Genomic DNA, 23500 nt, shown 5'->3' on the forward strand with positions numbered 1-23500 from the left:
AATTGTTTGAAGTCACGCAAAATCACATTAAATTCCGTCTACAAAAGCTGTCCATGGCTCAGTATATACGGTAGTGGTCACACGTAACAGTGAGCTGTTTTAAACGGTGTCTGCACATATTGCCAGTGAGTGAACCTCCAACAACGACTACTTTTGTGGTCTTCATTTCTGACTTTTTCACAAACATCCACAACAAGTGGGTATTGTTCTTTCTACAATTCTAATTTTTTTGACGTGTCATTTTATTCCAGAGAAATGCATGAATTACTACATGCAGTTTATGTTCATCTGTCTACGGATATCATACTGCTGAATCCAAAGTGTTTAGCTTCATAATTTAATTCTGATAAACAGAACATCTCGTGTGTTTCTGTTGTGATCTGAAAAAGAAAGAGTAAATCTGTCATAATATAGCCCTTGAAAGTAAATTAAACACTGTTTTTACTGACATAAACGTTCATTGCTAAATACTAGTTTTGCTGGTATGGCAACCGAAGTACCATGTGTCAAAATAAATTGAAAGGCTACATATAATTAAGTCAAACACGATGCCACACGGGCGGTGAGGCGGGAAGTGCATCGTTTTACCTGGTGAACCGGGAAGGTGAAATTTTATATTACTGATGTCTTTGAAACTATAGATTCCAATAATTAATTAAGGTATCACTGACCTCTGTTTGCCATAAAAGAACACCCGTCAAGGCATTTAGTCATTAGAAATGCATGAAAACTCTTTTTATGCGATATAATATGGTGTGGTGAATGGGCAAGTGTTTCCATGAAGTGCATTGTGCTCGAATGTTCTCTTAAACGCAAGACTTTCTTTAAAAATGCAAACGTCAGTGATAAACTAGAGACATATGCGGGTACTTTAGACTATATTTCATTTCCAAATCTATTCGTTACCAATGAAATAATCGCAAGTATACTCACCGAATCGAGATGTTTTGACATAAAAAAGCCGCATCGGGAAGTGTTGCGCGCACCTGTTGATGACGTACTATACCACCCCTGATAATCGGCATTTCATTTCTTTCATCAAAAAAGGCCACTATTTCATTCATAGAGGTAGCATAGGCCGCCCTTTCATTCCTGTCAAAAGAAGTAACAGAGGCCACTATTTCATTCCTGTCAAAAACTGTTACTGAGGCCGCTATTTCATTTAACAGAGGCCACAATTTCATTAATATATTTTTAACATTTCCAGGGGGATGGCAGCAAACATTCTTCTTTGCCTACCTTCCCCACCCCCATCTCACCAAAAACAGGTTGGGCAGCTTAGGCCTGTATCCAGATTGCTCAAAACTTAGACCAAAATGCAACAATTAAAGGCCATTATTTCATACACTAAGGGTCTGACAGCATCTGCATGAAGTCAGAACAACTGTCCTGTAAAAGGTTTCAAGGAATGAGGGTTCGGAGTGTCCAAATGTCTACATGCAAGTTTGTGCTCTGTGAAATTCCTGGTAGAATTTGTCTGCCATGTATGTTCTTATTCTCTGAAATTCATGAATAATGTCTGCTGAGAAAATTTGTGTACTGGTTGGGGACCATTTTCCGGACAGGACCAGTTTCCGGACACGTGTAATATCCGCTTTATTTCGTTGTTATTCATGGAATTGTTTCCTCTAGATCATTTAGATGTTTAGTCTTTATGTCTACAACAAACCACTATTTTATAAGGCTATGTAATGTTTGGGTTTTTGATGATAACTCACCTGCGTTTACAAAACAACTTTCTGTCTTAACGGGGCATGAAGATAGCACTGCGCATGCGCAGTAGTTCACACAGGCCGAGGTATCAAGTGGGGAAGAAATATTCAAACTACATAATGATTGTCTGCTGATAACATGTTCTACTTTTAATTTCACGCTAAAAGTTACGTAAGATGCAGGGCTGTCGATTTTTGCACTAATTTTATTCTATATCTATTGGAATTAGCAAGAATTCGTATAAGACGAAATTCGAGTTTTTTATAGTCAACCTCGGTTTGCTTTCATAGCTGCTATTGAAAGTCGGGTTATGTTTCATGTGTAATTTTGAAGAGTTGAATGATAAAGAAATGTGTAGAAATAGTTTAATTACTTATTTTGATATCAAATTAACAACAAAACACCGTCAAAATATTTGTCCGGAAACTGGTTTACCTGACGGGAAAAATAACTCATTTTAGTGACCCCATATGAGGGCCCATGGAACCCATATTTTACGTCACAACGCGATGCTGATTACATCGGATGTGGAAGGAGCTGAAGTATGTGCAGTATGGGCTTCATTTGTGTCAAATATCTTTTTTAGGGAATAATGAAGCCGAAATATGAAAATGTGTCCGGAAAATGGTTCCCAACCAGTACATTGACTTCACAAAAAAAAAAAAAATCCCTACCTACCTACCCACTCCTAAAAATCTGGGTCGGAGCACTGCAAACAATTTTTTAATTATGGCCTAAGGTTTCTGCGGCCAGGGATTTTTTTTACCATTTCAAACCTGTGGACCAGGGGCCCATTCAGTTGGGAAAAATGGCGCTTAAAACCTGAAAATTGGGAAATTTCAAAAATAAGTTTTACCATTATATGAAATTTAATTCAGCATTGTATGTCACATTACAAATACAAGTCAATTTTTCTGTTTTTTGTCTCTTGAAAGTGTCTACTAAATTGCACAAAGAAAGTCACAAAAAACTCTTTAAGACAAAGGGTCAGTAAAACCTTCAGATTTCGGTAGGTCAGTACCAGCTTCACTTGTGTTCAGTGTTTTATCCAATGTTTTATAACCAGGCTTGGTCAGAGGATGTTTAATTCATCGGCATTCACTTACCTAACCGAATCCTGGGACTTTATCGCGGTGGCCTGTTTCTCAGCACTTGTTTTATTGACAAAGCTGAAGCTTGACAGCATCTTGTTGCCAGCAGCATACTTTTTATGACTTTATTTGTATACAGGATTCATACAGAATTCTGTTACTCAATTTCCATGATCTTCAGACTGTGATTTTCCATGATATGGTAAGTATCGCTTTTACATGACATTAAGGCAAATTATTGCATAGATCTATAACTACATATTAAATAGATTCAAAAAATTTCAGCTCAGAGATTTTTATATGCCGTTACAGATCTCTAGACGTGACCATCAGAAAATCAAAACAGTGTCAATTAAGTTATGCTAGCCAGAACTAATAAGAGTTAAGTTGGGTCTTATATTTAGGACTAGCATACATGCTCATTTTACCTTCTTAACATTCCATTATTCAACATTTTTATTTCACAGTAAATGTAAAAAATATTTGTCATGTCATAGGAGGTCTGTGCTTAGGGTAAGACTCCTTGTTTTGCAGAAATTACCAAATTAAGATCCAATTTTTTTCCCAAAACTAAAAATTTTATCTTTGCTTTAAATTTGCATATGAAATCTAGAACCTATGTCCAAACTCGCAATATGCTAATTTATGGTTATCAATCGTCAAATGGCATGTAGCAAACTGTAAGCCAAAGTCCCAATTCACATTTCAGAGACAGGCGATTCCGGTTTAAAGAGATGTGCCAACTGCTTGAACTGGCATAAAATTAATTTTCCCGCCGTTGAAACTTATATAGAAATCTATGCGGAATAGATCTACATTATGAATTGTTCCTTTTTAAATGAAATTATCTTATTTCGTCGTATTCATAAACTTACCATTTTGTAGAAATAGAAGTTGTGCACAGACGTCAAAGAATCTTTCACAACAGTTACCCGTTTCACAGAACGCTTCCACTTTTATATGAGCAGCTTCTGCAACACGCGGATCTGCTGGAGACGGGCTAAAACGTCATGAGATCATTTCATCAAAAAGTCTATTTCATTGAATTAATGTTATAGGAGAGATTTTTTTCTTCAAAGATATATAAAATTATGTTTGCACAGTTTATGAATCTTCTAAAAAATTACATTTTAGATTTTTTCCTCATTACGGAAACAACCGAAATCCTCTTCGGATCATTCCGCGAAAATGACGTCATTACCGATTGCAGCGACCCCATGTACACAGATCGGGGAAAAATACTTTAAATCGCTATAAATACGGCTCTTAAAACATCTACTTATGATTGTCATGTGTAAGTTTCCTCATATTTTCATTAATTATTACATATAAATTAGAGTTCGATTTAGAAGCTTCCTTAGTTTCCAAAAACTCTTGCTGTCACATTTTGACAGCCGTTAAATTTTGGTGGGTGGGGTACACCGCTGACAATACTGCCAAATTTTATGCGTACATCTGTCATTTCTCTTTAATGTCTATGCATAAGGTCACTAATTTTGTTTTTATTTGTTTATCAGGTCTAATATATGACTAGATATTTTACTGAGTGATAGAGTATCAACCTGAGTGAGAGCCACAGTGCTTAGGGTATGGTATTTCGCTAAGATAAGATTTATTTTGAGTCGGCAAGACATTTACAAGTAACATAAGCTCTGATGAGCTTTTTTTAACGGACTATATAACAAGTGTAGGTTAACAAAAGTAAGTAAGCTACAAGTAAAAAAAAATTCAGCTCGAAGATGTTCATATGCTGTTACATACTGTATCTCTGAGCTGAAATGAATCCCGTACTGAAACCTATAACCAGGAGTCGTGCCAGAAGTCTGTCATGCTATAATTTCATCAAATAAAATGCAGTGAACTCACCTTTTACTTTAAAATGTTTCTAATCCATTTTTCTTTTGACCTGGCATAAAATAATCCATGCAACATAATTTGAACACGAGTTATACACACAAGTTTCAAATTGGTACCACTGATGGCAATATTTTGTCCACCATTCCTAAGAAAAGCATTTGATAGAAGTTTAAAAAGCTGAATGTTTTTAAAAAGAGAATACATTATTAATCTGATTTATAGTAAAAAAATCTTGGGAAATTTGTTTAGGTGTGGATTTTAACTAATAATGGAAAAAATGATCAAAGCTGTCCTGTACACCCTATACCAGCACGTAACATGTATAAAACAATAGCATGGAGAGAAAAATCATATTGATTTTCTATTAAATGCTAAATATTTTGAAAAGAAGAGCTGTTTTCTGTCTGATATACTGAAAAAAAAACTACTAAATTCTGTTTCTTTGAATTAGAATGCAGGAAAAATTAGTTAGCTATCCGCATTACCCTAAAGCACTCATTTGAATTACAAAAATATCTTTACAAAAAAATGAAGTAACGGCAACCTTATGATAACTATTCATAGGCTTATAGCTAGCTTTTCTCCAGCATATACACTGGTAATACAGTACATGGACTTCTAGTCTCAGAGTCAAGAGGTCCAGTAACCATACCCCACTCTAGCCTTATTCATTTAGCTTATAGGGATGACTTATTTTATGATCTAATATCTTATGGTTGTCAACCCTCTGAGCCTTTCCGGTATCTGCATTTTACTGTTAGGAAAACGAAGACATTAAAAAATAAAAAAAGTCATGAAATACTGGTCAGACTTACATGCTGCAATAAATTAAGGAAGTGTCTAGGGATACTGAGATTTAGGGTTATTTACATCTTAAATTTTGTTGAAAATGAAATAACAAATTACCAGTGTTCATTTAAAATTTGGATCTGAATGATTCAGGGGCGGCAAATACCAGCGTTCACCCGATCGTTTACCTTTTTTCTCAAAACCTAAATACAATAACAAAAGCAATCAACCACAATCGATACAGTGTGAATAACTTGACAGCAGATAAAGATAACGGGTCGTTATATGATGCAAAATATCAAAGTTCATTTCCGCGTCAAAAAATTCTGCTGGTAGTTTAAATGTGCGGAATTTATTTCTGTGTGACAGCCTCAACCCGCAGATTTAGCAGAAATTAAAATCCGCATAATAAACCCGCTATACGGTACACTGTTCCATGCCTATTAGTTTATTGTTCACAACAGATTTCTGAGTGAATCTTACCCTTGAATGAATTATATTTCAGATTCAGAAGAAAAAAATAAATTAGGCATAATAATATGCACCTATTTATTTTGTTATTTAACAGTCTGATATAAAAAAGATGATAATTGGCACGGAACTGATTGTTTGACAATTAACCAACATTAAGTAAAAGAAACTGTTTGTTAAATTGTCCCTTGTATCTCGTAACGGCTACCAGGTTTTTTTTTTATTCTATTGCAGCAGCCGAATATCGGCCTCGTCCCCCAGCCGAGGATTTCCCCCACAGCCAAGGATTTCCCCTGCCGCAGTCCGAAATTCCCCTACGTCCGAAATTCCCCCCTCCGAAATCGTAAACAAAGCAAGGGAGATTACTCCGTTAGTTCATATTGACACTTTATGATATTGTTTTACAACATCATTGGTTCCGATACCAAGCGTAAAAAAACTAAAATATCAGAGTCATTTTCGGAGGTAAATGGGGATTGTTAAAAAAACTTCTTTTTTCATCGGCAAAAGACGTAAGTATATGTAATAAAAATAAAAATATAGTTTAAAGTGTTTATTATGCATAATTTAACAGTCTGATATAAAAAAGATGATAATTGGCACGGAACTGATTGTTTGACAATTAACCAACATTAAGTAGAAGAAACTGTTTGTTAAATTGTCCCTTGTATCTCATAACGGCTACCAGGGTTTTTTTTTATTCTATAGCAGCAGCTGAATATCGGCCTCGTCCCCCAGCCGAGGATTTCCCACACATCCAAGGATTTCCCCTACCGCAGTCCGAAATTCCCCTACGTCCGAAATTCCCCCCTCCGAAATCGTAAACAAAGCAAGGGAGATTACTCCGTTAGTTCATATTGACGCTTTATGATACTGTTTTACAACATCATCGGTTCCGATACCAAGCGTAAAAAAACTAAAATAACAGAGTCATTTTCGGAGGTAAACGGGGATTGTTAAAAAAACTTCTTTTTTCATCGGCAAAAGACGTAAGTATATGTAATAAAAATAAAAACATAGTTTAAAGTGTTTCTTATGCATAATTGTAAATTCCCCCCCGCCCCCCGAGTGAAAAAATCTCCCAAAGTTGCTCATCGCGTGCTATTTTCTTCCCCCAATGACAGGCTGGGGCCCCTTCCCCTAGTCATAAAACCCCCCTACCCCCCCAAGTGAAAAAATCCCCCAAAATTGCTCATCGCGCGCTATTTTCTTCCCCCAATAACAGGCTGGGGCCCCTTCCCCCATTCGTAAAAAAAACCCTGGCTACCAAATGTGTGGAAAACATGAATACCCTAAGGGTTAATTATTACTAAAAAATGTGTTGTTTTTTTCACGAACGTAATTTAACATTATCTGTTTAATCTTTAATCCAGTTCGAGTTCTTGTGATTTCTTTGGTGTTCCTCGGTAATGGGTTATTTACGTTTGGAAAGAAAATGTAACCAGTCAGGTGAATGTTGGTATATGTAAATTATTTAGATCCAAGTTTAAGGTGAATACTGATGAAGTCTTATTTGTTACTTCATTTTCAACAAAATTTGAAATGTAAATAACCCTTAATCTCTAGAAAAACGGAGGTCCGTACCCCTAGAAAAACTCTTAAACAAGGTACCTCTAGAATCAGATTCTACAGGTACGGATCTGTTTCCCTAACTTCCATAAATTAAACTTAAATATTCATGTAGAAACTTCAGGTAAGTTGAATTTAACACATTATTTTAAGTAAGAGACTTAAATCTTCGGAAATATGATGTAAACCAGGTGCCGGGGCACAAGACAACTTTTGGGGACAGGTACCCATACCCTCAGAAAGAGGAATTCTTCGTCAGGAGAAGTTTTTAGCCATATATATGTTACTACTTTTTACACTTCTTAATAGTTTTCAATCATTTCTAAGTAAATGTAACTATATTGCAGCAGTAACCTTCCTTAGAGGAAATATAATATACATGTAACTTGAAAGACAGTTCATATCTAGTTGTGTCAAACAACCTATTATCAGTGGAATTTTCTTCTGAGAAAGGGGAAAAAAACATTATTTTATGAGGGGAATGGGGCCCATATTCGGCCCCAAAAACGACCAAGCGAGTGCCTGGGTGCGAGGAGATATCTATCCTGACACTGTTTTCAAAACATCAGACTGCCGATAACACTAAATTGCAGAAACAAAATGAAAAATATGCATTCAAAAAGTGTCAGGGAGGCAATTTTATGGTTTAATGTCAAGGTAAATTCATTATCAGAGATGTAATCATTACAAAATTTAATATATTGTACTTGTACCAGAAAACATTCCAATCGGATTTCATAACAGAAATACATGTATGCAGAATAAGTTTGGATGTGAAGGGACATCAACAGTCAAAAGTTATAAAGCTGTCCCGAAAACGACCTATTATTTGGACTAACCCCTTGCCACTTGACTTTTGAACATGACATAGTGTGAAGTCTTATAGGTAAATCAGTTGGCAAGAGATTATCACAGTGATGCTAATGAATGCCAGTTTTAAGTTTTAATAATTTTTGTGCCCCCAATACTGAGTGGAGGGGGCATAAATTATAGACTTGGTCTTGTCCATCTGTGCATCCGTCTGTCCGAAAAAAGTTTTTAACGCACCTAGCTCAAAGAGTGTTGAATATAAATTGATGAAGCACTGCATGAGTCTCAATCATGATATAAACTTGCGCCCCTCCTATTTTTTGTCTGGCTCGGCCCCCTATTTCTATAGTTATGGCCCTTGAAATAGTCAGAAATGCACATTTTCACCTTGTGACCACCTAGCTCAAAGAGTATTTCATATAAATTGATGAAACCTTGTATGAGTCTTTATCATGATATGAACTTGCACACCTCCAATTTTTGGTCTGGCTCCGCCCCCTATTTATAGAGTTATGGCCCCTGAAATACTCAAAAATGCACATTTTCACCAAGTATTTCATATAAATTGATGAAAACTTGCATGAGTCTTTAATATTGTGATATAAACTTGCGCTCCTTTTATATTTCATCTGGCTCAACCCCTATTTTCAAAGATGGCCCTTGAAATAGTGAAAAATGCATATTTTCACCTAATGACATGCTTAGCTCAAAAGTATGTGATGTAAATTCATGAAATCTTGCATGAGTCTTTATCATGATGTGAACATGCACACTTTTCATTCTTCTTGAGATTTCAACTTAGCTAATTACAGAGTTATGGCCCTTGAAATAGCCAAAATAGTGGATATTTTGTTTGTGATGCTCATAGCTAAAAAGTATATGGCCTAGATTAATGAATCATTTATATAAAATGTTTGTTTGGGCTAGATACCCCCTTAAGACTGCAAGCATTTGAATTATTGCCCCTTATTATGTCTCCCACCACACAGTGGTGTGGGAGACATATTGATTTACTCCTTTCTGTGTCTGTCTGTCTGTCACAAAGCTTGTCCGCACTCTAAGTCGAACATTTCTCAACTGATCTTCACCAAACTTGAACAAAATATTTTTGCCAATAAGTCCTCAGCCAAGTTCGATAACTAGCCAAATCGACCCAGGCTCTTTGGAATTATGGCCCTTGACCATAATTACTGATCCTAATCACCTAGACTCATAAAAATGCTGAAACATTCATTCTAAAACTTGCTCCAAAAACCTATATCATAATCACCTAGACTCATAAAAATACTGAACCATTTATCCTGAAACTTGCTCCAAAAATTACTGAACCATTCATCCTAGTCCACCTAGACTCACTAAACACTGAAGCATTCATCCTAAAACTTACTCCTGAAGTGTACTTTTTCTACTATTCAGATGATTAGGCAGTTGTGGGAAACATGCGCTTTTCTCAAAAGCAGCCCTAGTTTATGACAAATGTACCAGTGGGGCACACCCTGTGTCCTACAGACACATTCTAGTTATCTGATAAAACTGGCTGTTACTGGATCAGCACACCTTAAAGTGGAACACATTACAAGTGTTAATCTACCGGTAGGTTTAAATGTCATAATATTATAAGTTTTAGTATCATCTTCATGGTACATGTATATACATTACAGTGGAACAGGCCTGGACCCCGAAATATTTGAGTGTATGGGAGCACAAGTTGAGAACAAAGGCGTCATTGGCAAGGCGCAAAGTGCATAGTGGGGATAGGTACTGGAGAGGGTAAACAGCTGCTGTTAGGGGGGTCTTCCCCTTGAAAATTTTGAAATGGTGGTCTGGTGCATTTTTTGATCTAAATTTTGAATTACCTGTCCAGATTTAATCAACATTCTAATATGAAAAAATGCACATTTTCATTCAAGTATAGCAAAAGACATCACATCAACTTATTATTTGCCGACATACAGACGCTGAGAAAGAGTGCTGCCACATTTTATCCACTTTAAGGATGTTTCAGAATCTGAATAATATAACAGAATGGTCTACATTTAATTCTATAATTTAATAGGAAAAACATTTTAATAGGAAAAACATTTCATTGTTTCAGTGAATGAATGATGTCTGCAGCTGGATAGCTTGAAGATGGAAGATGCTGTTAGTCGTAGCTCTCTCGACTCTTCATCTACAGGAGACGAATATGTCCTTGTGAATGCTGATCCGAAGTTGCGTATCACAGGGGACATAAATGACATCAACACAGAAATTTGTGCTGAGAACCAGTCAAAAGCAGTGAAACAAGCAGTGGGTAAAAGTATGAATGACAGTCTAGTTGATAAGGAGATTGGCCATGTGATCCCAAGTAGCCAATCAGTCGATGTGTTAAATACAAATGGATCAGCTAATAATGGTAATGGATACAATTGTTCATGTAATATTTAGTTTCTTTGACTTTATATGAGGGGACTTCATTTGAAAAAATATTTATATTTTTTTTCTGAAATTCTACTTAATTTTTTTTACTGAATAATTATAATTATTCATTAAAAAAAATTAAGTAGAATTTCAGAAAGTGCATATTTATATTATGATTTGTATTCTGAGTCAGACTGATGAATTAAGCAGATAAATCAAAAAATTATTTTCAGCTGTGTTTCGAAAATATGCAGATAAATTTTAGCTCACCAGAACCTTTCAGGATAAGCTTTTAATATAGGTGGATGGCGGTGGGTCTGTCTTTGATTATCCTGCATCGACATATGACTTAAATATCTTCTACAAAACTTCAGGTTAAAATTACAGCAAAATTGGTCTTCCGCATCCTACTGTGGACTTTTCTCAGGTTTGTTGTATTTCAGGTGGTTCTGCTCAACTCCTTTTAGGGACTACGTCTCTTAAAGACTGCCATCAAGAGCTAAAAATGAAAAAAAAAATAACCTTAAAAAAAATATCTTCAAATGGACCATTTTATGTATTATCACCAGACTTGGTCTGTAACACCCTTGTAGGTTTTAAGTTTGTTCAAATGGCTACACTTTCACCATACATGCCATATCTCCCGGCGGGAGACAAAATCTCCCATAATTTTACCCCAACTCCCGGGCTCCCGTAAAAAAAAATCAAATCTCCTGTATTTTTTATTCATTCTCAAAAATAAAAATTGTTATACAGATTTCAATTAATTTCAAGCGAAATATCCAAATACACACGTACGTGTCAACGTCTTAAACAATATACAGGAAACCGGTATACACAGAAAGGCCTCTGTTTTGAAAGAGGACTTCAAAGACACCCACCAACAAACATACTAGGTATGTAAAAATGACCTAGGAAAATCTGATTGTTCATTGGATGATTATTTATAGTCCAGCTGACGCATGTGTGACCTAAATGAACTTAGGGAACCACCAGTTCTCGTATTACGATTGGTTTATTTTTCAATGTTTACTTCCAGTGATAAGAAGTGTTTTAGTTTCGTTTTAGAAATGCGTTTGTAAATTTTGACTCCGTGGCATTAAGAAAGGGTTTATATGTTTTTACTTGTGCAGATCCTATTCAAATTGCCAGTGCACAACCTGATCGATCCGACCATGTACGACCTCAAAGGGCATTATTAGCATATGCTTATCGCTGCCGAAAGTTTATGTAAGAAACTAATTTAAGAGTGCAATTACCTAAATTAATGAAATTATAATGTACATTTCTTTAAAAAAAACTTAGAGTCTCTAAACATTTTACAGCAAACATATTGAGTAAATGTCGCAAACACATATTTGTCATATATTTTCGCAACCTTGGAAGTGCAGATTTTTTGTTTTTCGACTCGAAAAAAACCTCCCTTAATTTTGGCCAAGTCTCCCGCGAAAATGACCCTAGTCTCCTGGATTTTGTATAATGGAATATGGCATGTATGACTTGACTAAAAATGAAAAAAAAAACACACACACTTTTAAACAACTAATGTATCACCACCAGACTTGGTCTGTAACACCGTTGTTGTAGGTCTTAAGTTTGTTCAAATGGCTCCACTTGACCCATTTAGGGGTTGTCAACTTCTTCGTATGGACCTCTTGATGGATATTTGCTAAATTTTCTCTGTAGCATCCTTGTATGGACCTCTTTCAAATTTTTTCGAATTATCCAGCTTGACTTGTTTTAAGGGCTGCCAGAACTGAAAAAACAGAAGAACCTGTATACAACTTCTTCTCATGAAATACTGTACTTGGTGGCTGCTCATCAAGCTCATTGTCCTTATAATGGACCTCGGTCAAGTTTGTTCTTATGCTCTGCTTGACCCCTGTGAGAAAACTGCTTAATTTGCCTTCACTAAACCTGGTTTTACACTAGCATTCTTGGGTAAACCGTTCTTGAGTTTGTTCAAAGATTTCCACTTGTCCATGCTTATAGTTAGAAAACAACCCTTGAAAAGACTTCTTCTCATGAAGAGTTTTGTGAATCTTCACCAAACATAGACTGTAGCATCCTTTTAAAATATTGACCTTTTTCAAGTTTTTTCTAAAGATTTTGCATGGTACACTAAGTGGCCTCCATAGCTAAATTTAGAAAGGAAATTTTAAAGAACTCTCATTAACTTGATGGATGTTTTAGAAGGTATAAGTTGGATGAGATATTTAGAGAGTCACTCACAGCCCATTGTGTTTCAAGTAATTTTCATGTACAGAAGTAATGCCATTTGTTTGCAGCTGTTTTTATTGAGTGTGAATTGTCAAACGGAATAAATAGAAGTAATTATAACTTTTTTGTATGATCAGAGGCAGAGACAGGAGCTGTGGGATCTGTTTCCCTGCCAACGACCCCAACAGGTGACTGTATTGTGTTCCATGGTGTGACATACCTTGGTTGTGCAACAGTAAATGCGCCGCGGAGTGAGGTGGAGATTTATCGCAATATGGCAGTACTGAATGAACAGTCCCAGGGTGACATTCCAATTGTGTTATCTGTTCCAGCTACAGCAGATGGAACTGTTAGGTAGGCAATTCTTTTAGTCACAACTTTTTTCATATTTCATGCTTGTGTAAAGCAGATACTGTATAACTCTTCATTTTGGCAGCAGTTTTAGTAAGGAGATGTTAATGGTCCAGGTCTGTTATGAAAAAAAACAACAACAAAAAAACATTCAGACATTGAGAAAAACCATTAGATTTGTTTACTGCCAACAAAGGCATGAAAACTGAATGCAGGATCATGTTATTTCAGTTAAGATTTAGGAAGAGAAACTTGTTTATCAGTCGTATTTAGGAAACTACTTACTGAAACATCAAGCACTACTTCAGAAAACCACTATGTTTCTTCCATTGAAGGATAGAAATGAAAAGCACCAAATTGTATTTTATCATAAAATTCACATTTAAGCTGGTTAATGTAATTTAAATATTACATGTTTGATGGGGGTACAAAATTTAATCGATTTTAGCTTGACTGTTCGAATAAAAGTCTAGCTATTCTACTCACCCTGGTGCTGGCGTTGGCGTCACACCATGGTTAAAGTTTTGCATGCAAGTACATATGGCTATCATATAAAGGCATATAGCTTTGAAACTTATTTCTCCTTTTTCGAGGTCAATTACCAACCTCACTGGGTCAAGTCTCATAACTCTTGACATGTATTTTGACCATATTATGCCCCCTTTGGAGTTAGAAAATCCTGGTTAAAGTTTCACATGCAAGTTTCTATTTTCAAAACTAATGCAGATATTGAATTGAAACTTCTAATGTGTCTTTGGAGTCATAAAACTAGGTGATACCATCAAGAGCCATAACTCTGACCAGCAAATTATGCCCCCTTTTGGACTTAGAAAATTCTGGTTAGTTTTGCGTGCAAGTACATATGGCTGTCATTGAAAGGCAATGCCATATAGCTTTGAAACTTATTTTTTCTTTTTCTAGGTTAGTTACCAACCTCACTGGGTCAAGTCCCATAACTCTGACATGTATTTTAGCCAAATTATGCCCCCTTTTGGACTTAGAAAATCAAGTTAATGGAAGTTAGGCCCCCTTTTGGACTTAAAAAAATTCTGGTTAAAGTTTTGCATTCAATTATAGCTATAACTTAAAGACATATAGCTCTGTAATTTTTTTTTATAGGTCAATTACCAACCTCACTGGGTCGAGTCCCATAACACCAACATGTATCTTGGGCAAATTATGCCTCCTTATGGACTTAAAAAATCCTGGTTAAAGTTTTGCATGCAAATTACTATCACCAAATCAAATGCAGATATTGAATTGAAACTTTACTTTATATTCAGGATTATAAAACTAGGTGATAGCATCAAGAACCATAACTCTGACATGCATTTTGGCCAAATTATGTCCCATGTGAACTTAAATCTTCTGGTTAAAGTTTTGCATTTCCAAAAATAATGCAGATACTGGATTGATAATCTATAGATATTCTAAAATTAAGGGTAATATTCCTGCTTCTTGGACAACAATTCAAATAGTCGAGATTTGTTGTCTAACAGACAGTTCTTGTAGAGAGAGGTCTTTTGTGGCTATATACAGCCCACAACTAGTGGAACTTTAAATAATTTTTGGTCATTTTTGCAAGATTGCACAATTTAGGTTTGCTGGAAATTCAAAACTGAGCAAAATAAAACTGTCAGTAATCCATTCTGCTGGCTCTGTAGGCTAGTGATAACATGCTTGACTATCAGTTCAAACATTGTTTGCTCGAATCCTGGTTGTTGCACTGGAAATTTCTTAAGATGCTCTATACTGAGTCATTCCAGAAAAAAACTGCTTCACATTAAATTTGTTGATGCTACACACTGGGATTTCTTTCTGTGTTCTATGGATTTTCACTCACTTTGTCCCTCTGGTTGGATCGCTCATTGTCTGTATTGGTAAAAGATGAATATCCTTTTTGTTACCATCACAATTTCTTTCTTTCCATATTATAGACCAAGTCAGTTCATCCAACATCTCTTATTTTTAGAACAATGTCAAAGCTTTAATACACTAGTGTAATACAAAAATTATTAAATGGCTTTATTTCATTCATGATAAATTTTGAAAAAATAGCTAAATTTTGGTGCTGCCAAAATGAAATGTTACACAATTTCTATAGTTTTACATAGATACATGTATTTAGATTTTGAATTTATAGTATAAATAAAAGGTTACATAAATCATTTAGAACAATTAATTGTTCCTCACATTGTTTTAGTCACAGTTAATTACTTTCCCATTTTTAGCTCACCTGTCACAAAGTGACAAGGTGAGCTTTTGTGATCGCGCGGTGTCCGTCGTCCGTCGTCCGTCCGTCCGTCCGTGCGTCCGTGCGTCCGTAAACTTTTGCTTGTGACCACTCTAGAGGTCACATTTTTCATGGGATCTTTATGAAAGTTGGTCAGAATGTTCATCTTGATGATATCTAGGTCAAGTTCGAAACTGGGTCACGTGGGGTCAAAAACTAGGTCAGTAGATCTAAAAATAGAAAAACCTTGTGACCTCTCTAGTGGCCATATTTCTCAATGGATCTTCATGAAAATTGGTCAGAATGTTCACCTTGATGATATCTAGGACAAGTTCGAAACTGGGTCATGTGCGGTGAAAAACTAGGTCAGTAGGTCTAAAAATAGGAAAACCTTGTGACCTCTCTAGGGGCGATATTTTTCAATGGATCTTCATGAAAATTGGTCAGAATGTTTACCTTGAAGATATCTAGGTCAAGTTCGAAACTGGGTCACGTGGGGTTAAAAACTAGGTCAGTAGATCTAAAAATAGAAAAACCTTGTGACCTCTCTAGAGGCCATATTTTTCATGAGATCTTCATGAATATTGGTCAGAATGTTCATCTTGATGATATCTAAGTCAGGTTCAAAACTGGGTCACGTGGGGTCAAAAACTAGGTCAGTAGGTCTAAAAATAGAAAAAACCTTGTGACCTCTCTAGAGGCCATATTTCTCAATGGATCTTCATGAAAATTGGTGAGAATGTTCAGCTTGATGATATCTAGGTCAGGTTCGTAACTGGGTCATGTGCGGTCAAAAACTAGGTCAGTAGGTCGAAAAATAGAAAAACCTTGTGACCTCTCTAGAGGCCATATTTTTCACGAGATCTTCATGAAAATTGGTGAGAATGTTCACCTTGATGATATCTAGGTCAAGTTTAAAAGTGGGTCACGTGCCTTCAAAACCTAGGTCATTAGGTCAAATAATAGAAAAACCTTGTGACCTCTCTAGAGGCCATGTTTTTCAATGGATCTTCATGAAAATTGGTCAGAATTTTTTATCTTGATGATATCTAGGTCACATGTGCTCAAAAACTAGGTCACTATGTCAAATAATAGAAATAACGATGTCATACTCAGTTGAACACTGGGTCATGTGGAGATAGGTGAGCGATTCAGGACCATCATGGTCCTCTTGTTATGTACTGTAATTTTTCATTTCTCCTCATTTCATATTTTCACTTTTTCCTCATTTCCATTTTCTACATTTGAGCCGTGCCATGAGAAAACCAACATAGTGGGTTTGCGACCAGCATGGATCCAGACCAGCCTGCGCATCCGCGCAGTCTGGTCATGATCCATGCTGTTCGCTTTTAAAGCCTATTGGAATTGGAGAAACTGTTGGTGAACAGCATGCTGGTCGCAAAGCCACTATGTTGGTTTTCTCATGGCACGGCTCATTTGTTTGTGTGTGTGTGATTTACCTATAGTGAATTATATCTAAGGTGTTGTCTGAATGAATGCATGTGTGTTGATCATATTATAAAGTTTACATCATGAACAACTTATTTGTGCACTGTCTGTGCACAAACCTTTAATGAAGCAGGGGTTTGTGCTGGGTATAAATAGCTGGTGAAAAATGGAAGATATATATCAGAAGTGAAGGTTGCAAGTTTTGCTCTTTTTAAGGTGGAATATGACTAGATATGGAGTACAGAAAGATGAATGATACTATAAATAGCATACAAAAACAACTGTTGTTTTAATTGATAAAACCTACAACACTTACTTTAAAAGACTAGATATCTGAATCGAAATATTGACACATGAAATTATTTTTTTGCATATCATCAGCTTGACATTTGCAAACGTCTGTATTACAGGGTTCCCAGGAGACTGGGAATAGTGATGGAAATAGAAAAATAAAGGTCAGAAAATATACAGAGCAATTTTTAATATCAGAGAGATATAAGGGAATTTTTAAGTCTCCACCAGTGTTTCACCAGATGCCTTCAATCCATCTCAGTCAGTCAGAAAGTGGGATTTTGCAATATTAAACATAAAAAGTTCAATATGTTTTTTCTGAAACCTGGTACAGAGGTAGATGGCAATACGATGTATTGAGAGAGTGTATATCAAAATCCCCTTGATCAAAATCCCCTCCACTGAAAAATGACTGGGTGTTACAAAATCCCCTTCACACATTTGCAGGGGGTATCATAATCCCCTCTGTGGTTAACATTATAGATATATAGATATCAGTGCTCCAAATTATATTATGTTTGCTAAAGGCATTGTATTTACGTGCTTTATGCAATAGACTTTTAAGTTGTATATAGTCGTATTTGAATTTGATGAAATAAGTAAAAATCACAGAGGGGATTATGATACCCCCTGCAAAAGTATGAAGGGGATTTTGTAACACCCTGTCATTTTTCAGTGTAGGGGATTTTGATCAAGGGGATTTTGATTGTCTCCCGTATTGAGAATATAAGAGTTCTTTTGTTTTGCTGCTATGTCAAAAAAATGTGGTAGCTGTGGCAACAAATCCAAAAATATGACAATTAAAATGGCAAAGTTTGATCCTGTGATAACTTGAAATATGCAAAATATTGTTCATGAAACTTGATAAATGGGAAGGATATATGCATGTCCTTTTATTTTGTTGCTGTTGCAACAAATAGTCTGAAATCTGACAAATAAGTGGATTGTATGGTAACTTAGAGCGCAAAAGATTTTTCCAATGAAATTTGTAAATGGGTGGAAGATAATGTTTAGAACATGCACATTGTTTCATTTTTCTGCATTTGTTCATCTGGTCCTATCAGTCAGAAATGGAAGGGTCTGTCATAACTTTCAAACTGCAAGAGCTTTTATCCTTTTAGTTTGTCCTTTTTTTTGTATTTGTTCATGTGTCTTTCTCTCCATTCATCAGTCACAAAAGATAGATCCTTTATGAAATTGTTGCCATGAAACCTGACTTATAGATGGTATGTTATTTGGAGAAAATGCAGGTTCTTCAATTAAATTTGAAAATAAAAGAATATGGATGCAGTGGCAGCATAATGACAAATGTCCCTTCCTGTAGGGAACTTTTATTGCTGGCAGTAGGAGCAGATAAAGGCAAAATAATTACATTCAAAAGTTTGTTTGTTATTAGTAATGACTCAAAGTTCCACTTGACCTAAAAACCCAAGACATCACGTCAGGCATATCATTAGTGTATGTGTGTTTCAGTGACTGCGAGTGTTTATTTAGAATACACAAGTTAATCGTGGACACAGTTTTATTGTAGGAAATGAATGATAAGAGAAAGGATAATCAAAGAAAAATATGGAAGCACAAGCAAGTAACATGCCAGGTCCTTAGAGTGTCTTTTGAAAATCTCACAGGTCTGGACTGGGGTTCCGGGTCAAATGGAATCCCTGATGACTTGGTTTACATTTAAGAATTTGTTTACAGATTTTCATAGTATCATCAGCATCAAAAGCATAATTACATCTTGTAGATTTTACCTCTTTACATTAAATTAGGTATTTTGTAGGGATGGGAACGAATACTGAAATCAATATTCGAATATTCGGTTTGCCATATTCGAATATATTCAAATATTCGGTTTGTTTTAATGGAAACTTTAAATTCTTATTAAGTGATTGGCACACAACGTATTCATTTGTTTAAAGCGTGGATCATCGTACGTAATAAGGCCAAAAAAATGTTTGTTTTGGGTAACCCAATCCTACCTAGCAAAACCCGCTGATCCTAGCGTTTTATTTCACTATTCTGTCAGTATAATCATGAACATATTTAACTAATTCAGTGTTTTAGCTTCAAAATGATATAAAAAACCAAAACGATTATAATTTTATCTAAAAATAGCAGGTCGTCCCATTTAAACACGTGACGTGCTGTTGTATTAAGATAAGATAAGATAAGATACGATAATATTTATTTAACGTCGGTTATATATAAAAGTTACAACATAAGCTTGAAGCTTGTATCCGACATAAACATATTATCCTATAACATACAAACAAACAAACTGTAAATAAAAGCATCATTAAGACATATTAAGATAAGTTCTTCAGATTAAAACCTGAGCATCAAACCTAAAAATTTAATTGAGAGACATATAATACATTATATTGATAGAGGTAAACACATAAATTACTTAAGAATTTAATTCCTAAAGATACAAGTTTATATAAACAGTAAAAAATGAAGATAAAAAATTATACAAAAGCTAAGACCTGTGTAGTATCTGCTGGTCAAAAGGAGTCTAAAAATACTTCTATAAAAAGAGAAAATTTAGTCAGGACTTGCTAAATAAAATTCCTAAACAGATTTAGGTTAAGTGATCAGCAGCTACCATTCAGGATGAAAATAAGACATGACCATATAGTATTATTTAACAAACGGAAGTACATATATCACATATGCAGAGTAGCTAAAACTAAAAATAACTAGCTAGAGCATGCAGCTAAGACAAACTAAACAGAAATAAGATAAAAATGCAGTCAAGGCAAACTAAAAACATAAATAAGAAACAATGCAGCCAAGACAAACTAAACTTAAATAAGATTAAGCAAAATCAAAAGCAGCAGAATCAAAATCTGGAGGGATGCATAGCAGGGTTAAAGCAAAAGAAAGAATACTAAGCATTTTAGGTATAATTCAGGCACACATAGAACAAGCACACTTGTGACCACTCCAAGTCCGGATCAGTCGCTTGAATTCCATGTAATCCGTAGTACATCTAACTTCGTTCGGAAGACTGTTCCAGACTTGTGTGGCCTCAAAGCGAAAACTCTTCTTACCATAAGTGGTCGTGTTTACTGTTGGTGTTTGTATATCTGAAATTATAATTTGATGATCTTACTGAAACAAGTTCTTGTATATATAAAGGGGAAATTTTATTTAAACTTTTAAAAACCTCCAAAGCAATGAGTCTAAGTCTACCTATGTGGAGGGTTGGCATATCAACTTTACGTAGTAGAGAATCATAACTAGATGTATAATCATTAAAAACAATTTTCAAAGCCCTATGTTGAAGTTTTTCTAACTTATTTGTACTTTCTTTACTGCAAAAATGCCAGACTAACGGACAGTAATTAAAATTTGATCTGATGAAACATTTGTAAATTAAAATTTTAGTATCTTCTTTTAAGAACCGGCTTAATCTTGTTAAAACATTTATTTGTCTTGCTGCCTTATTGCAGACATTTGAAAGATGAACTTTAAAATTTAACAGCGAGTCAATTTCAACTCCAAGCAATTTTACATGGGATTCACAGGGTATATTTGTGTCTGATACTTGAAGACTTTTAATACTATCAGATGTATTTCTTCCAACGCATATTGCCTGCCGCCATTTTGAAAATTTTCAGTCGGCGTGTAAAAATCGTCGTGTAAAAAGCAAGTAAGGCAGACTTAAACCTCCTTCAACATGAACTTATGCATCAGTCATATGTTATTTCTTGATTTTCTTATAAAGTACTTCAAAATTTAATTCGAATACGGCCGATTGCGGATGAAAACCAATTCTGCGGATGGTCTGAAACGTCGTACAAAATATTGTGAAAAGATCGGCAATATCTACAAGTTTGGTATTGTTTTCGAAAAACAATTCTACAACTTGTTACATAAAACAGGCGCCAATAAAAAAATGAACAAAAGATAAAAAGATATCACATTTACGCCTAATACAAACTGTTAATCCGTGGCGATGACCCCAGGTAATTATGCATTGCAATTTTCTTGTTGATTGGACATCTTTTGACATGCATCTGACACATTGACGCCTATTGCAAACTGTTAATCCGTAACGATGGCCCCTGCCAATTATGCATTGCTATTTTCTTGTTAATTGGACATCTTTTGATACTCGATAAACAAACATGACATGGTTTTATTCTGTAGAATTAGCATGCTCATATTGCCCAAAATCAATGAAAAAAAAAATACAACAATTTACGAATATTCGAATTTGATTTTCATATTTGAATATTCGACAGATATTCGAATATTCGTTCCCATCCCTAGTATTTTGTAAAAAATTAGTAATTATTTGCATGAAAAATATGCGATAAATTTGTCAGTGAAAACTATTCTGTGTCAGGGAAAGGTCAGCAACTTTTATATCTGGGAAAATATCTAAAAAAATATTAAGCACAGACTGTCAGGCCTGTTCATTTTATTTCACCATATAACAGCACAGAATTATTACTACATGTATTTAAATTTATAGTTGCAAGAATTTTCATAACAACTTACATTGTAGGAATTTTCTTATCTGCGAAAATGTCATGAAACATATGATTTTCCAATAGACTTTTATTATGAAAACTTGCTTGAGGTCCAACATTTTAAACCCCGAGTGTAGAAGACCCTAGAGACATACAGAGCTTAAACTGTCCATCTGTCAATCCAACTGTGAAACTGGGTATATAGTATCAAAATCAAATGAACAGGCACATATTCTTAGGAGTTTTATGTTTGATTACTTTATTCTTGAGTTAGCCCGTTGTTGTTCTATTAAGCACGGGGTTATGTGTCATGCAATGTTGACATTACTCTGTTCATATCTAGCAAAAAAAAAAAATCAAGCATACGACTTTGATCATAATATTATCTCTTTTAATAGCTGAATTTTTTAAGTACACATACACAAAATGTTTAACTTAATAAAAATTGTACAATGAAGAATTTTTTTTGGATTCAAATGAAGCATTAAACTGGTTTGACCCATAGCTCACCACCAGTAAGGTAGATTCCTGTTATGAATTTACCCTAGCCGGAGATGAATGGTGATAGACAATCAGTTAATTATTTAACATAAAAGTGGAGTACACAAGATTTTAGTTTGTCGACCCTGTATCTAGTTCAGTTTTCAGGCATTAGTTTGAACTGTTGTGTGAGAATGTGTTTTATATTTTTGCTTGCAGTCAATCCGAAGGATTTGTTAGGTGTGTATTTCTTAGTTTACTTTACCCACCAGTTTCATTTGTAGTTTTGTATGCATTTTGATAGATGTTCATGCACTTAATTATTTTCGAATGTTTTTTTTTTTGTCACAATAATTATGAATACATGCATTTCCTTCAGTGACTCAATATACATGGAGTGTTACCCAAATACCAATGAAATCTATGTGCATTGAAGTTACATTGTTCAGAGAGCTAGATTGGACACAGTAGGTGGAACATAGACGCTTGTTTTGCAGCGTTTGGTACCTTGATATCCTGGTCTAGCTGTCAGTTGATGTAAACATCTTATAAATAAGAGATTTATTAGTTTGGAATTGTAACATATTTGGTAATATAATCAAATGGAAATGAAAGAAAACAGCTCTTAATACTAGTATAATACACACACATGTATAGTAATGAACCATGGTTGATTAACATTCATTTAAACATGAAATACGAATAAACATTGGGTTTGTTTAAAATATGCATGGATACTTAATGTAATTGTTACGTTTTAAGAATGGAAGTTTTATATTTTTGCATCATTAATTTATAGTGTACTTTTACTATAATAAGACATTCAGAAAATTTATAGCAAAAGAAAATAAAGTTCTTTAATGTATGTATTATCAAAATAAGTAGCAGACACTTCATAAAGTAAAAGTCAAAATTCTAGTTGTTCGCGCCCTGTGTGGCTGCATTTGCTATATGTAAAGCGCCTTTGAACATGTTGACCGTGTTTATCATGAAAAGGGCGCTATATAAATCTGGTATAATAATAATAATAATATTAGTAGAAATGGTCTGATGTTTTTCATATTTCAGTTAAAGAATGTTGACTGTTGCCTGGTGTTTTTTATGCCCCCGGCATCTACTGATGTGGGAGGCATATAGTGATTGACCTGTCCGTTCGTTCGTCCGTTCATCCGTCCGTAAGAGGTTAACCAAATGGGACCGTCTCGTCTAGCATCAATACCCCTTACTAGAATGACTTGATACTAATGCAGATGTAACCTGTGACCATTCCTCATCTTCAGACATCACCTGACCTC

General features: G+C 35.1%; 2 protein-coding genes across 3 annotated transcripts in view; one reads left to right on the forward strand and one right to left on the reverse strand.

Annotated features, from left to right (window-relative positions):
- The window catches only part of LOC123545633 (tubulin alpha chain, testis-specific-like), an 85563-nt gene extending 81724 nt beyond the window's left edge, over window positions 1-3839 (reverse strand). Inside the window, exon 1 of the mRNA XM_053524658.1 lies at window positions 3680-3839. Within this exon, the coding sequence (XP_053380633.1) occupies window positions 3680-3682 (3 nt within the window). The 5' untranslated portion in view covers window positions 3683-3839. The remainder of the gene's footprint in view (window positions 1-3679) is intronic.
- A 157-nt stretch (window positions 3840-3996) lies between these two features.
- LOC123545603 (rab GTPase-activating protein 1-like) overlaps window positions 3997-23500 on the forward strand; it is a 78563-nt gene continuing 59059 nt past the window's right edge. Inside the window, exons 1-4 of one of the 2 annotated variants that reach the window (XM_045331929.2) lie at window positions 3997-4098; window positions 10396-10695; window positions 13058-13274; window positions 22425-22445. In XM_045331929.2, coding sequence (XP_045187864.1) covers window positions 10431-10695; window positions 13058-13274; window positions 22425-22445 — 503 coding nt within the window. In that variant the 5' untranslated portion in view covers window positions 3997-4098; window positions 10396-10430. The remainder of the gene's footprint in view (window positions 4099-10395; window positions 10696-13057; window positions 13275-22424; window positions 22446-23500) is intronic. The other variant, XM_053524657.1, reaches the window with a different exon arrangement.

This window comes from Mercenaria mercenaria, chromosome 15, assembly GCF_021730395.1.
Source record: "Mercenaria mercenaria strain notata chromosome 15, MADL_Memer_1, whole genome shotgun sequence".
In the NCBI taxonomy this organism is placed as follows: Eukaryota; Metazoa; Mollusca; class Bivalvia; order Venerida; family Veneridae; genus Mercenaria; species Mercenaria mercenaria.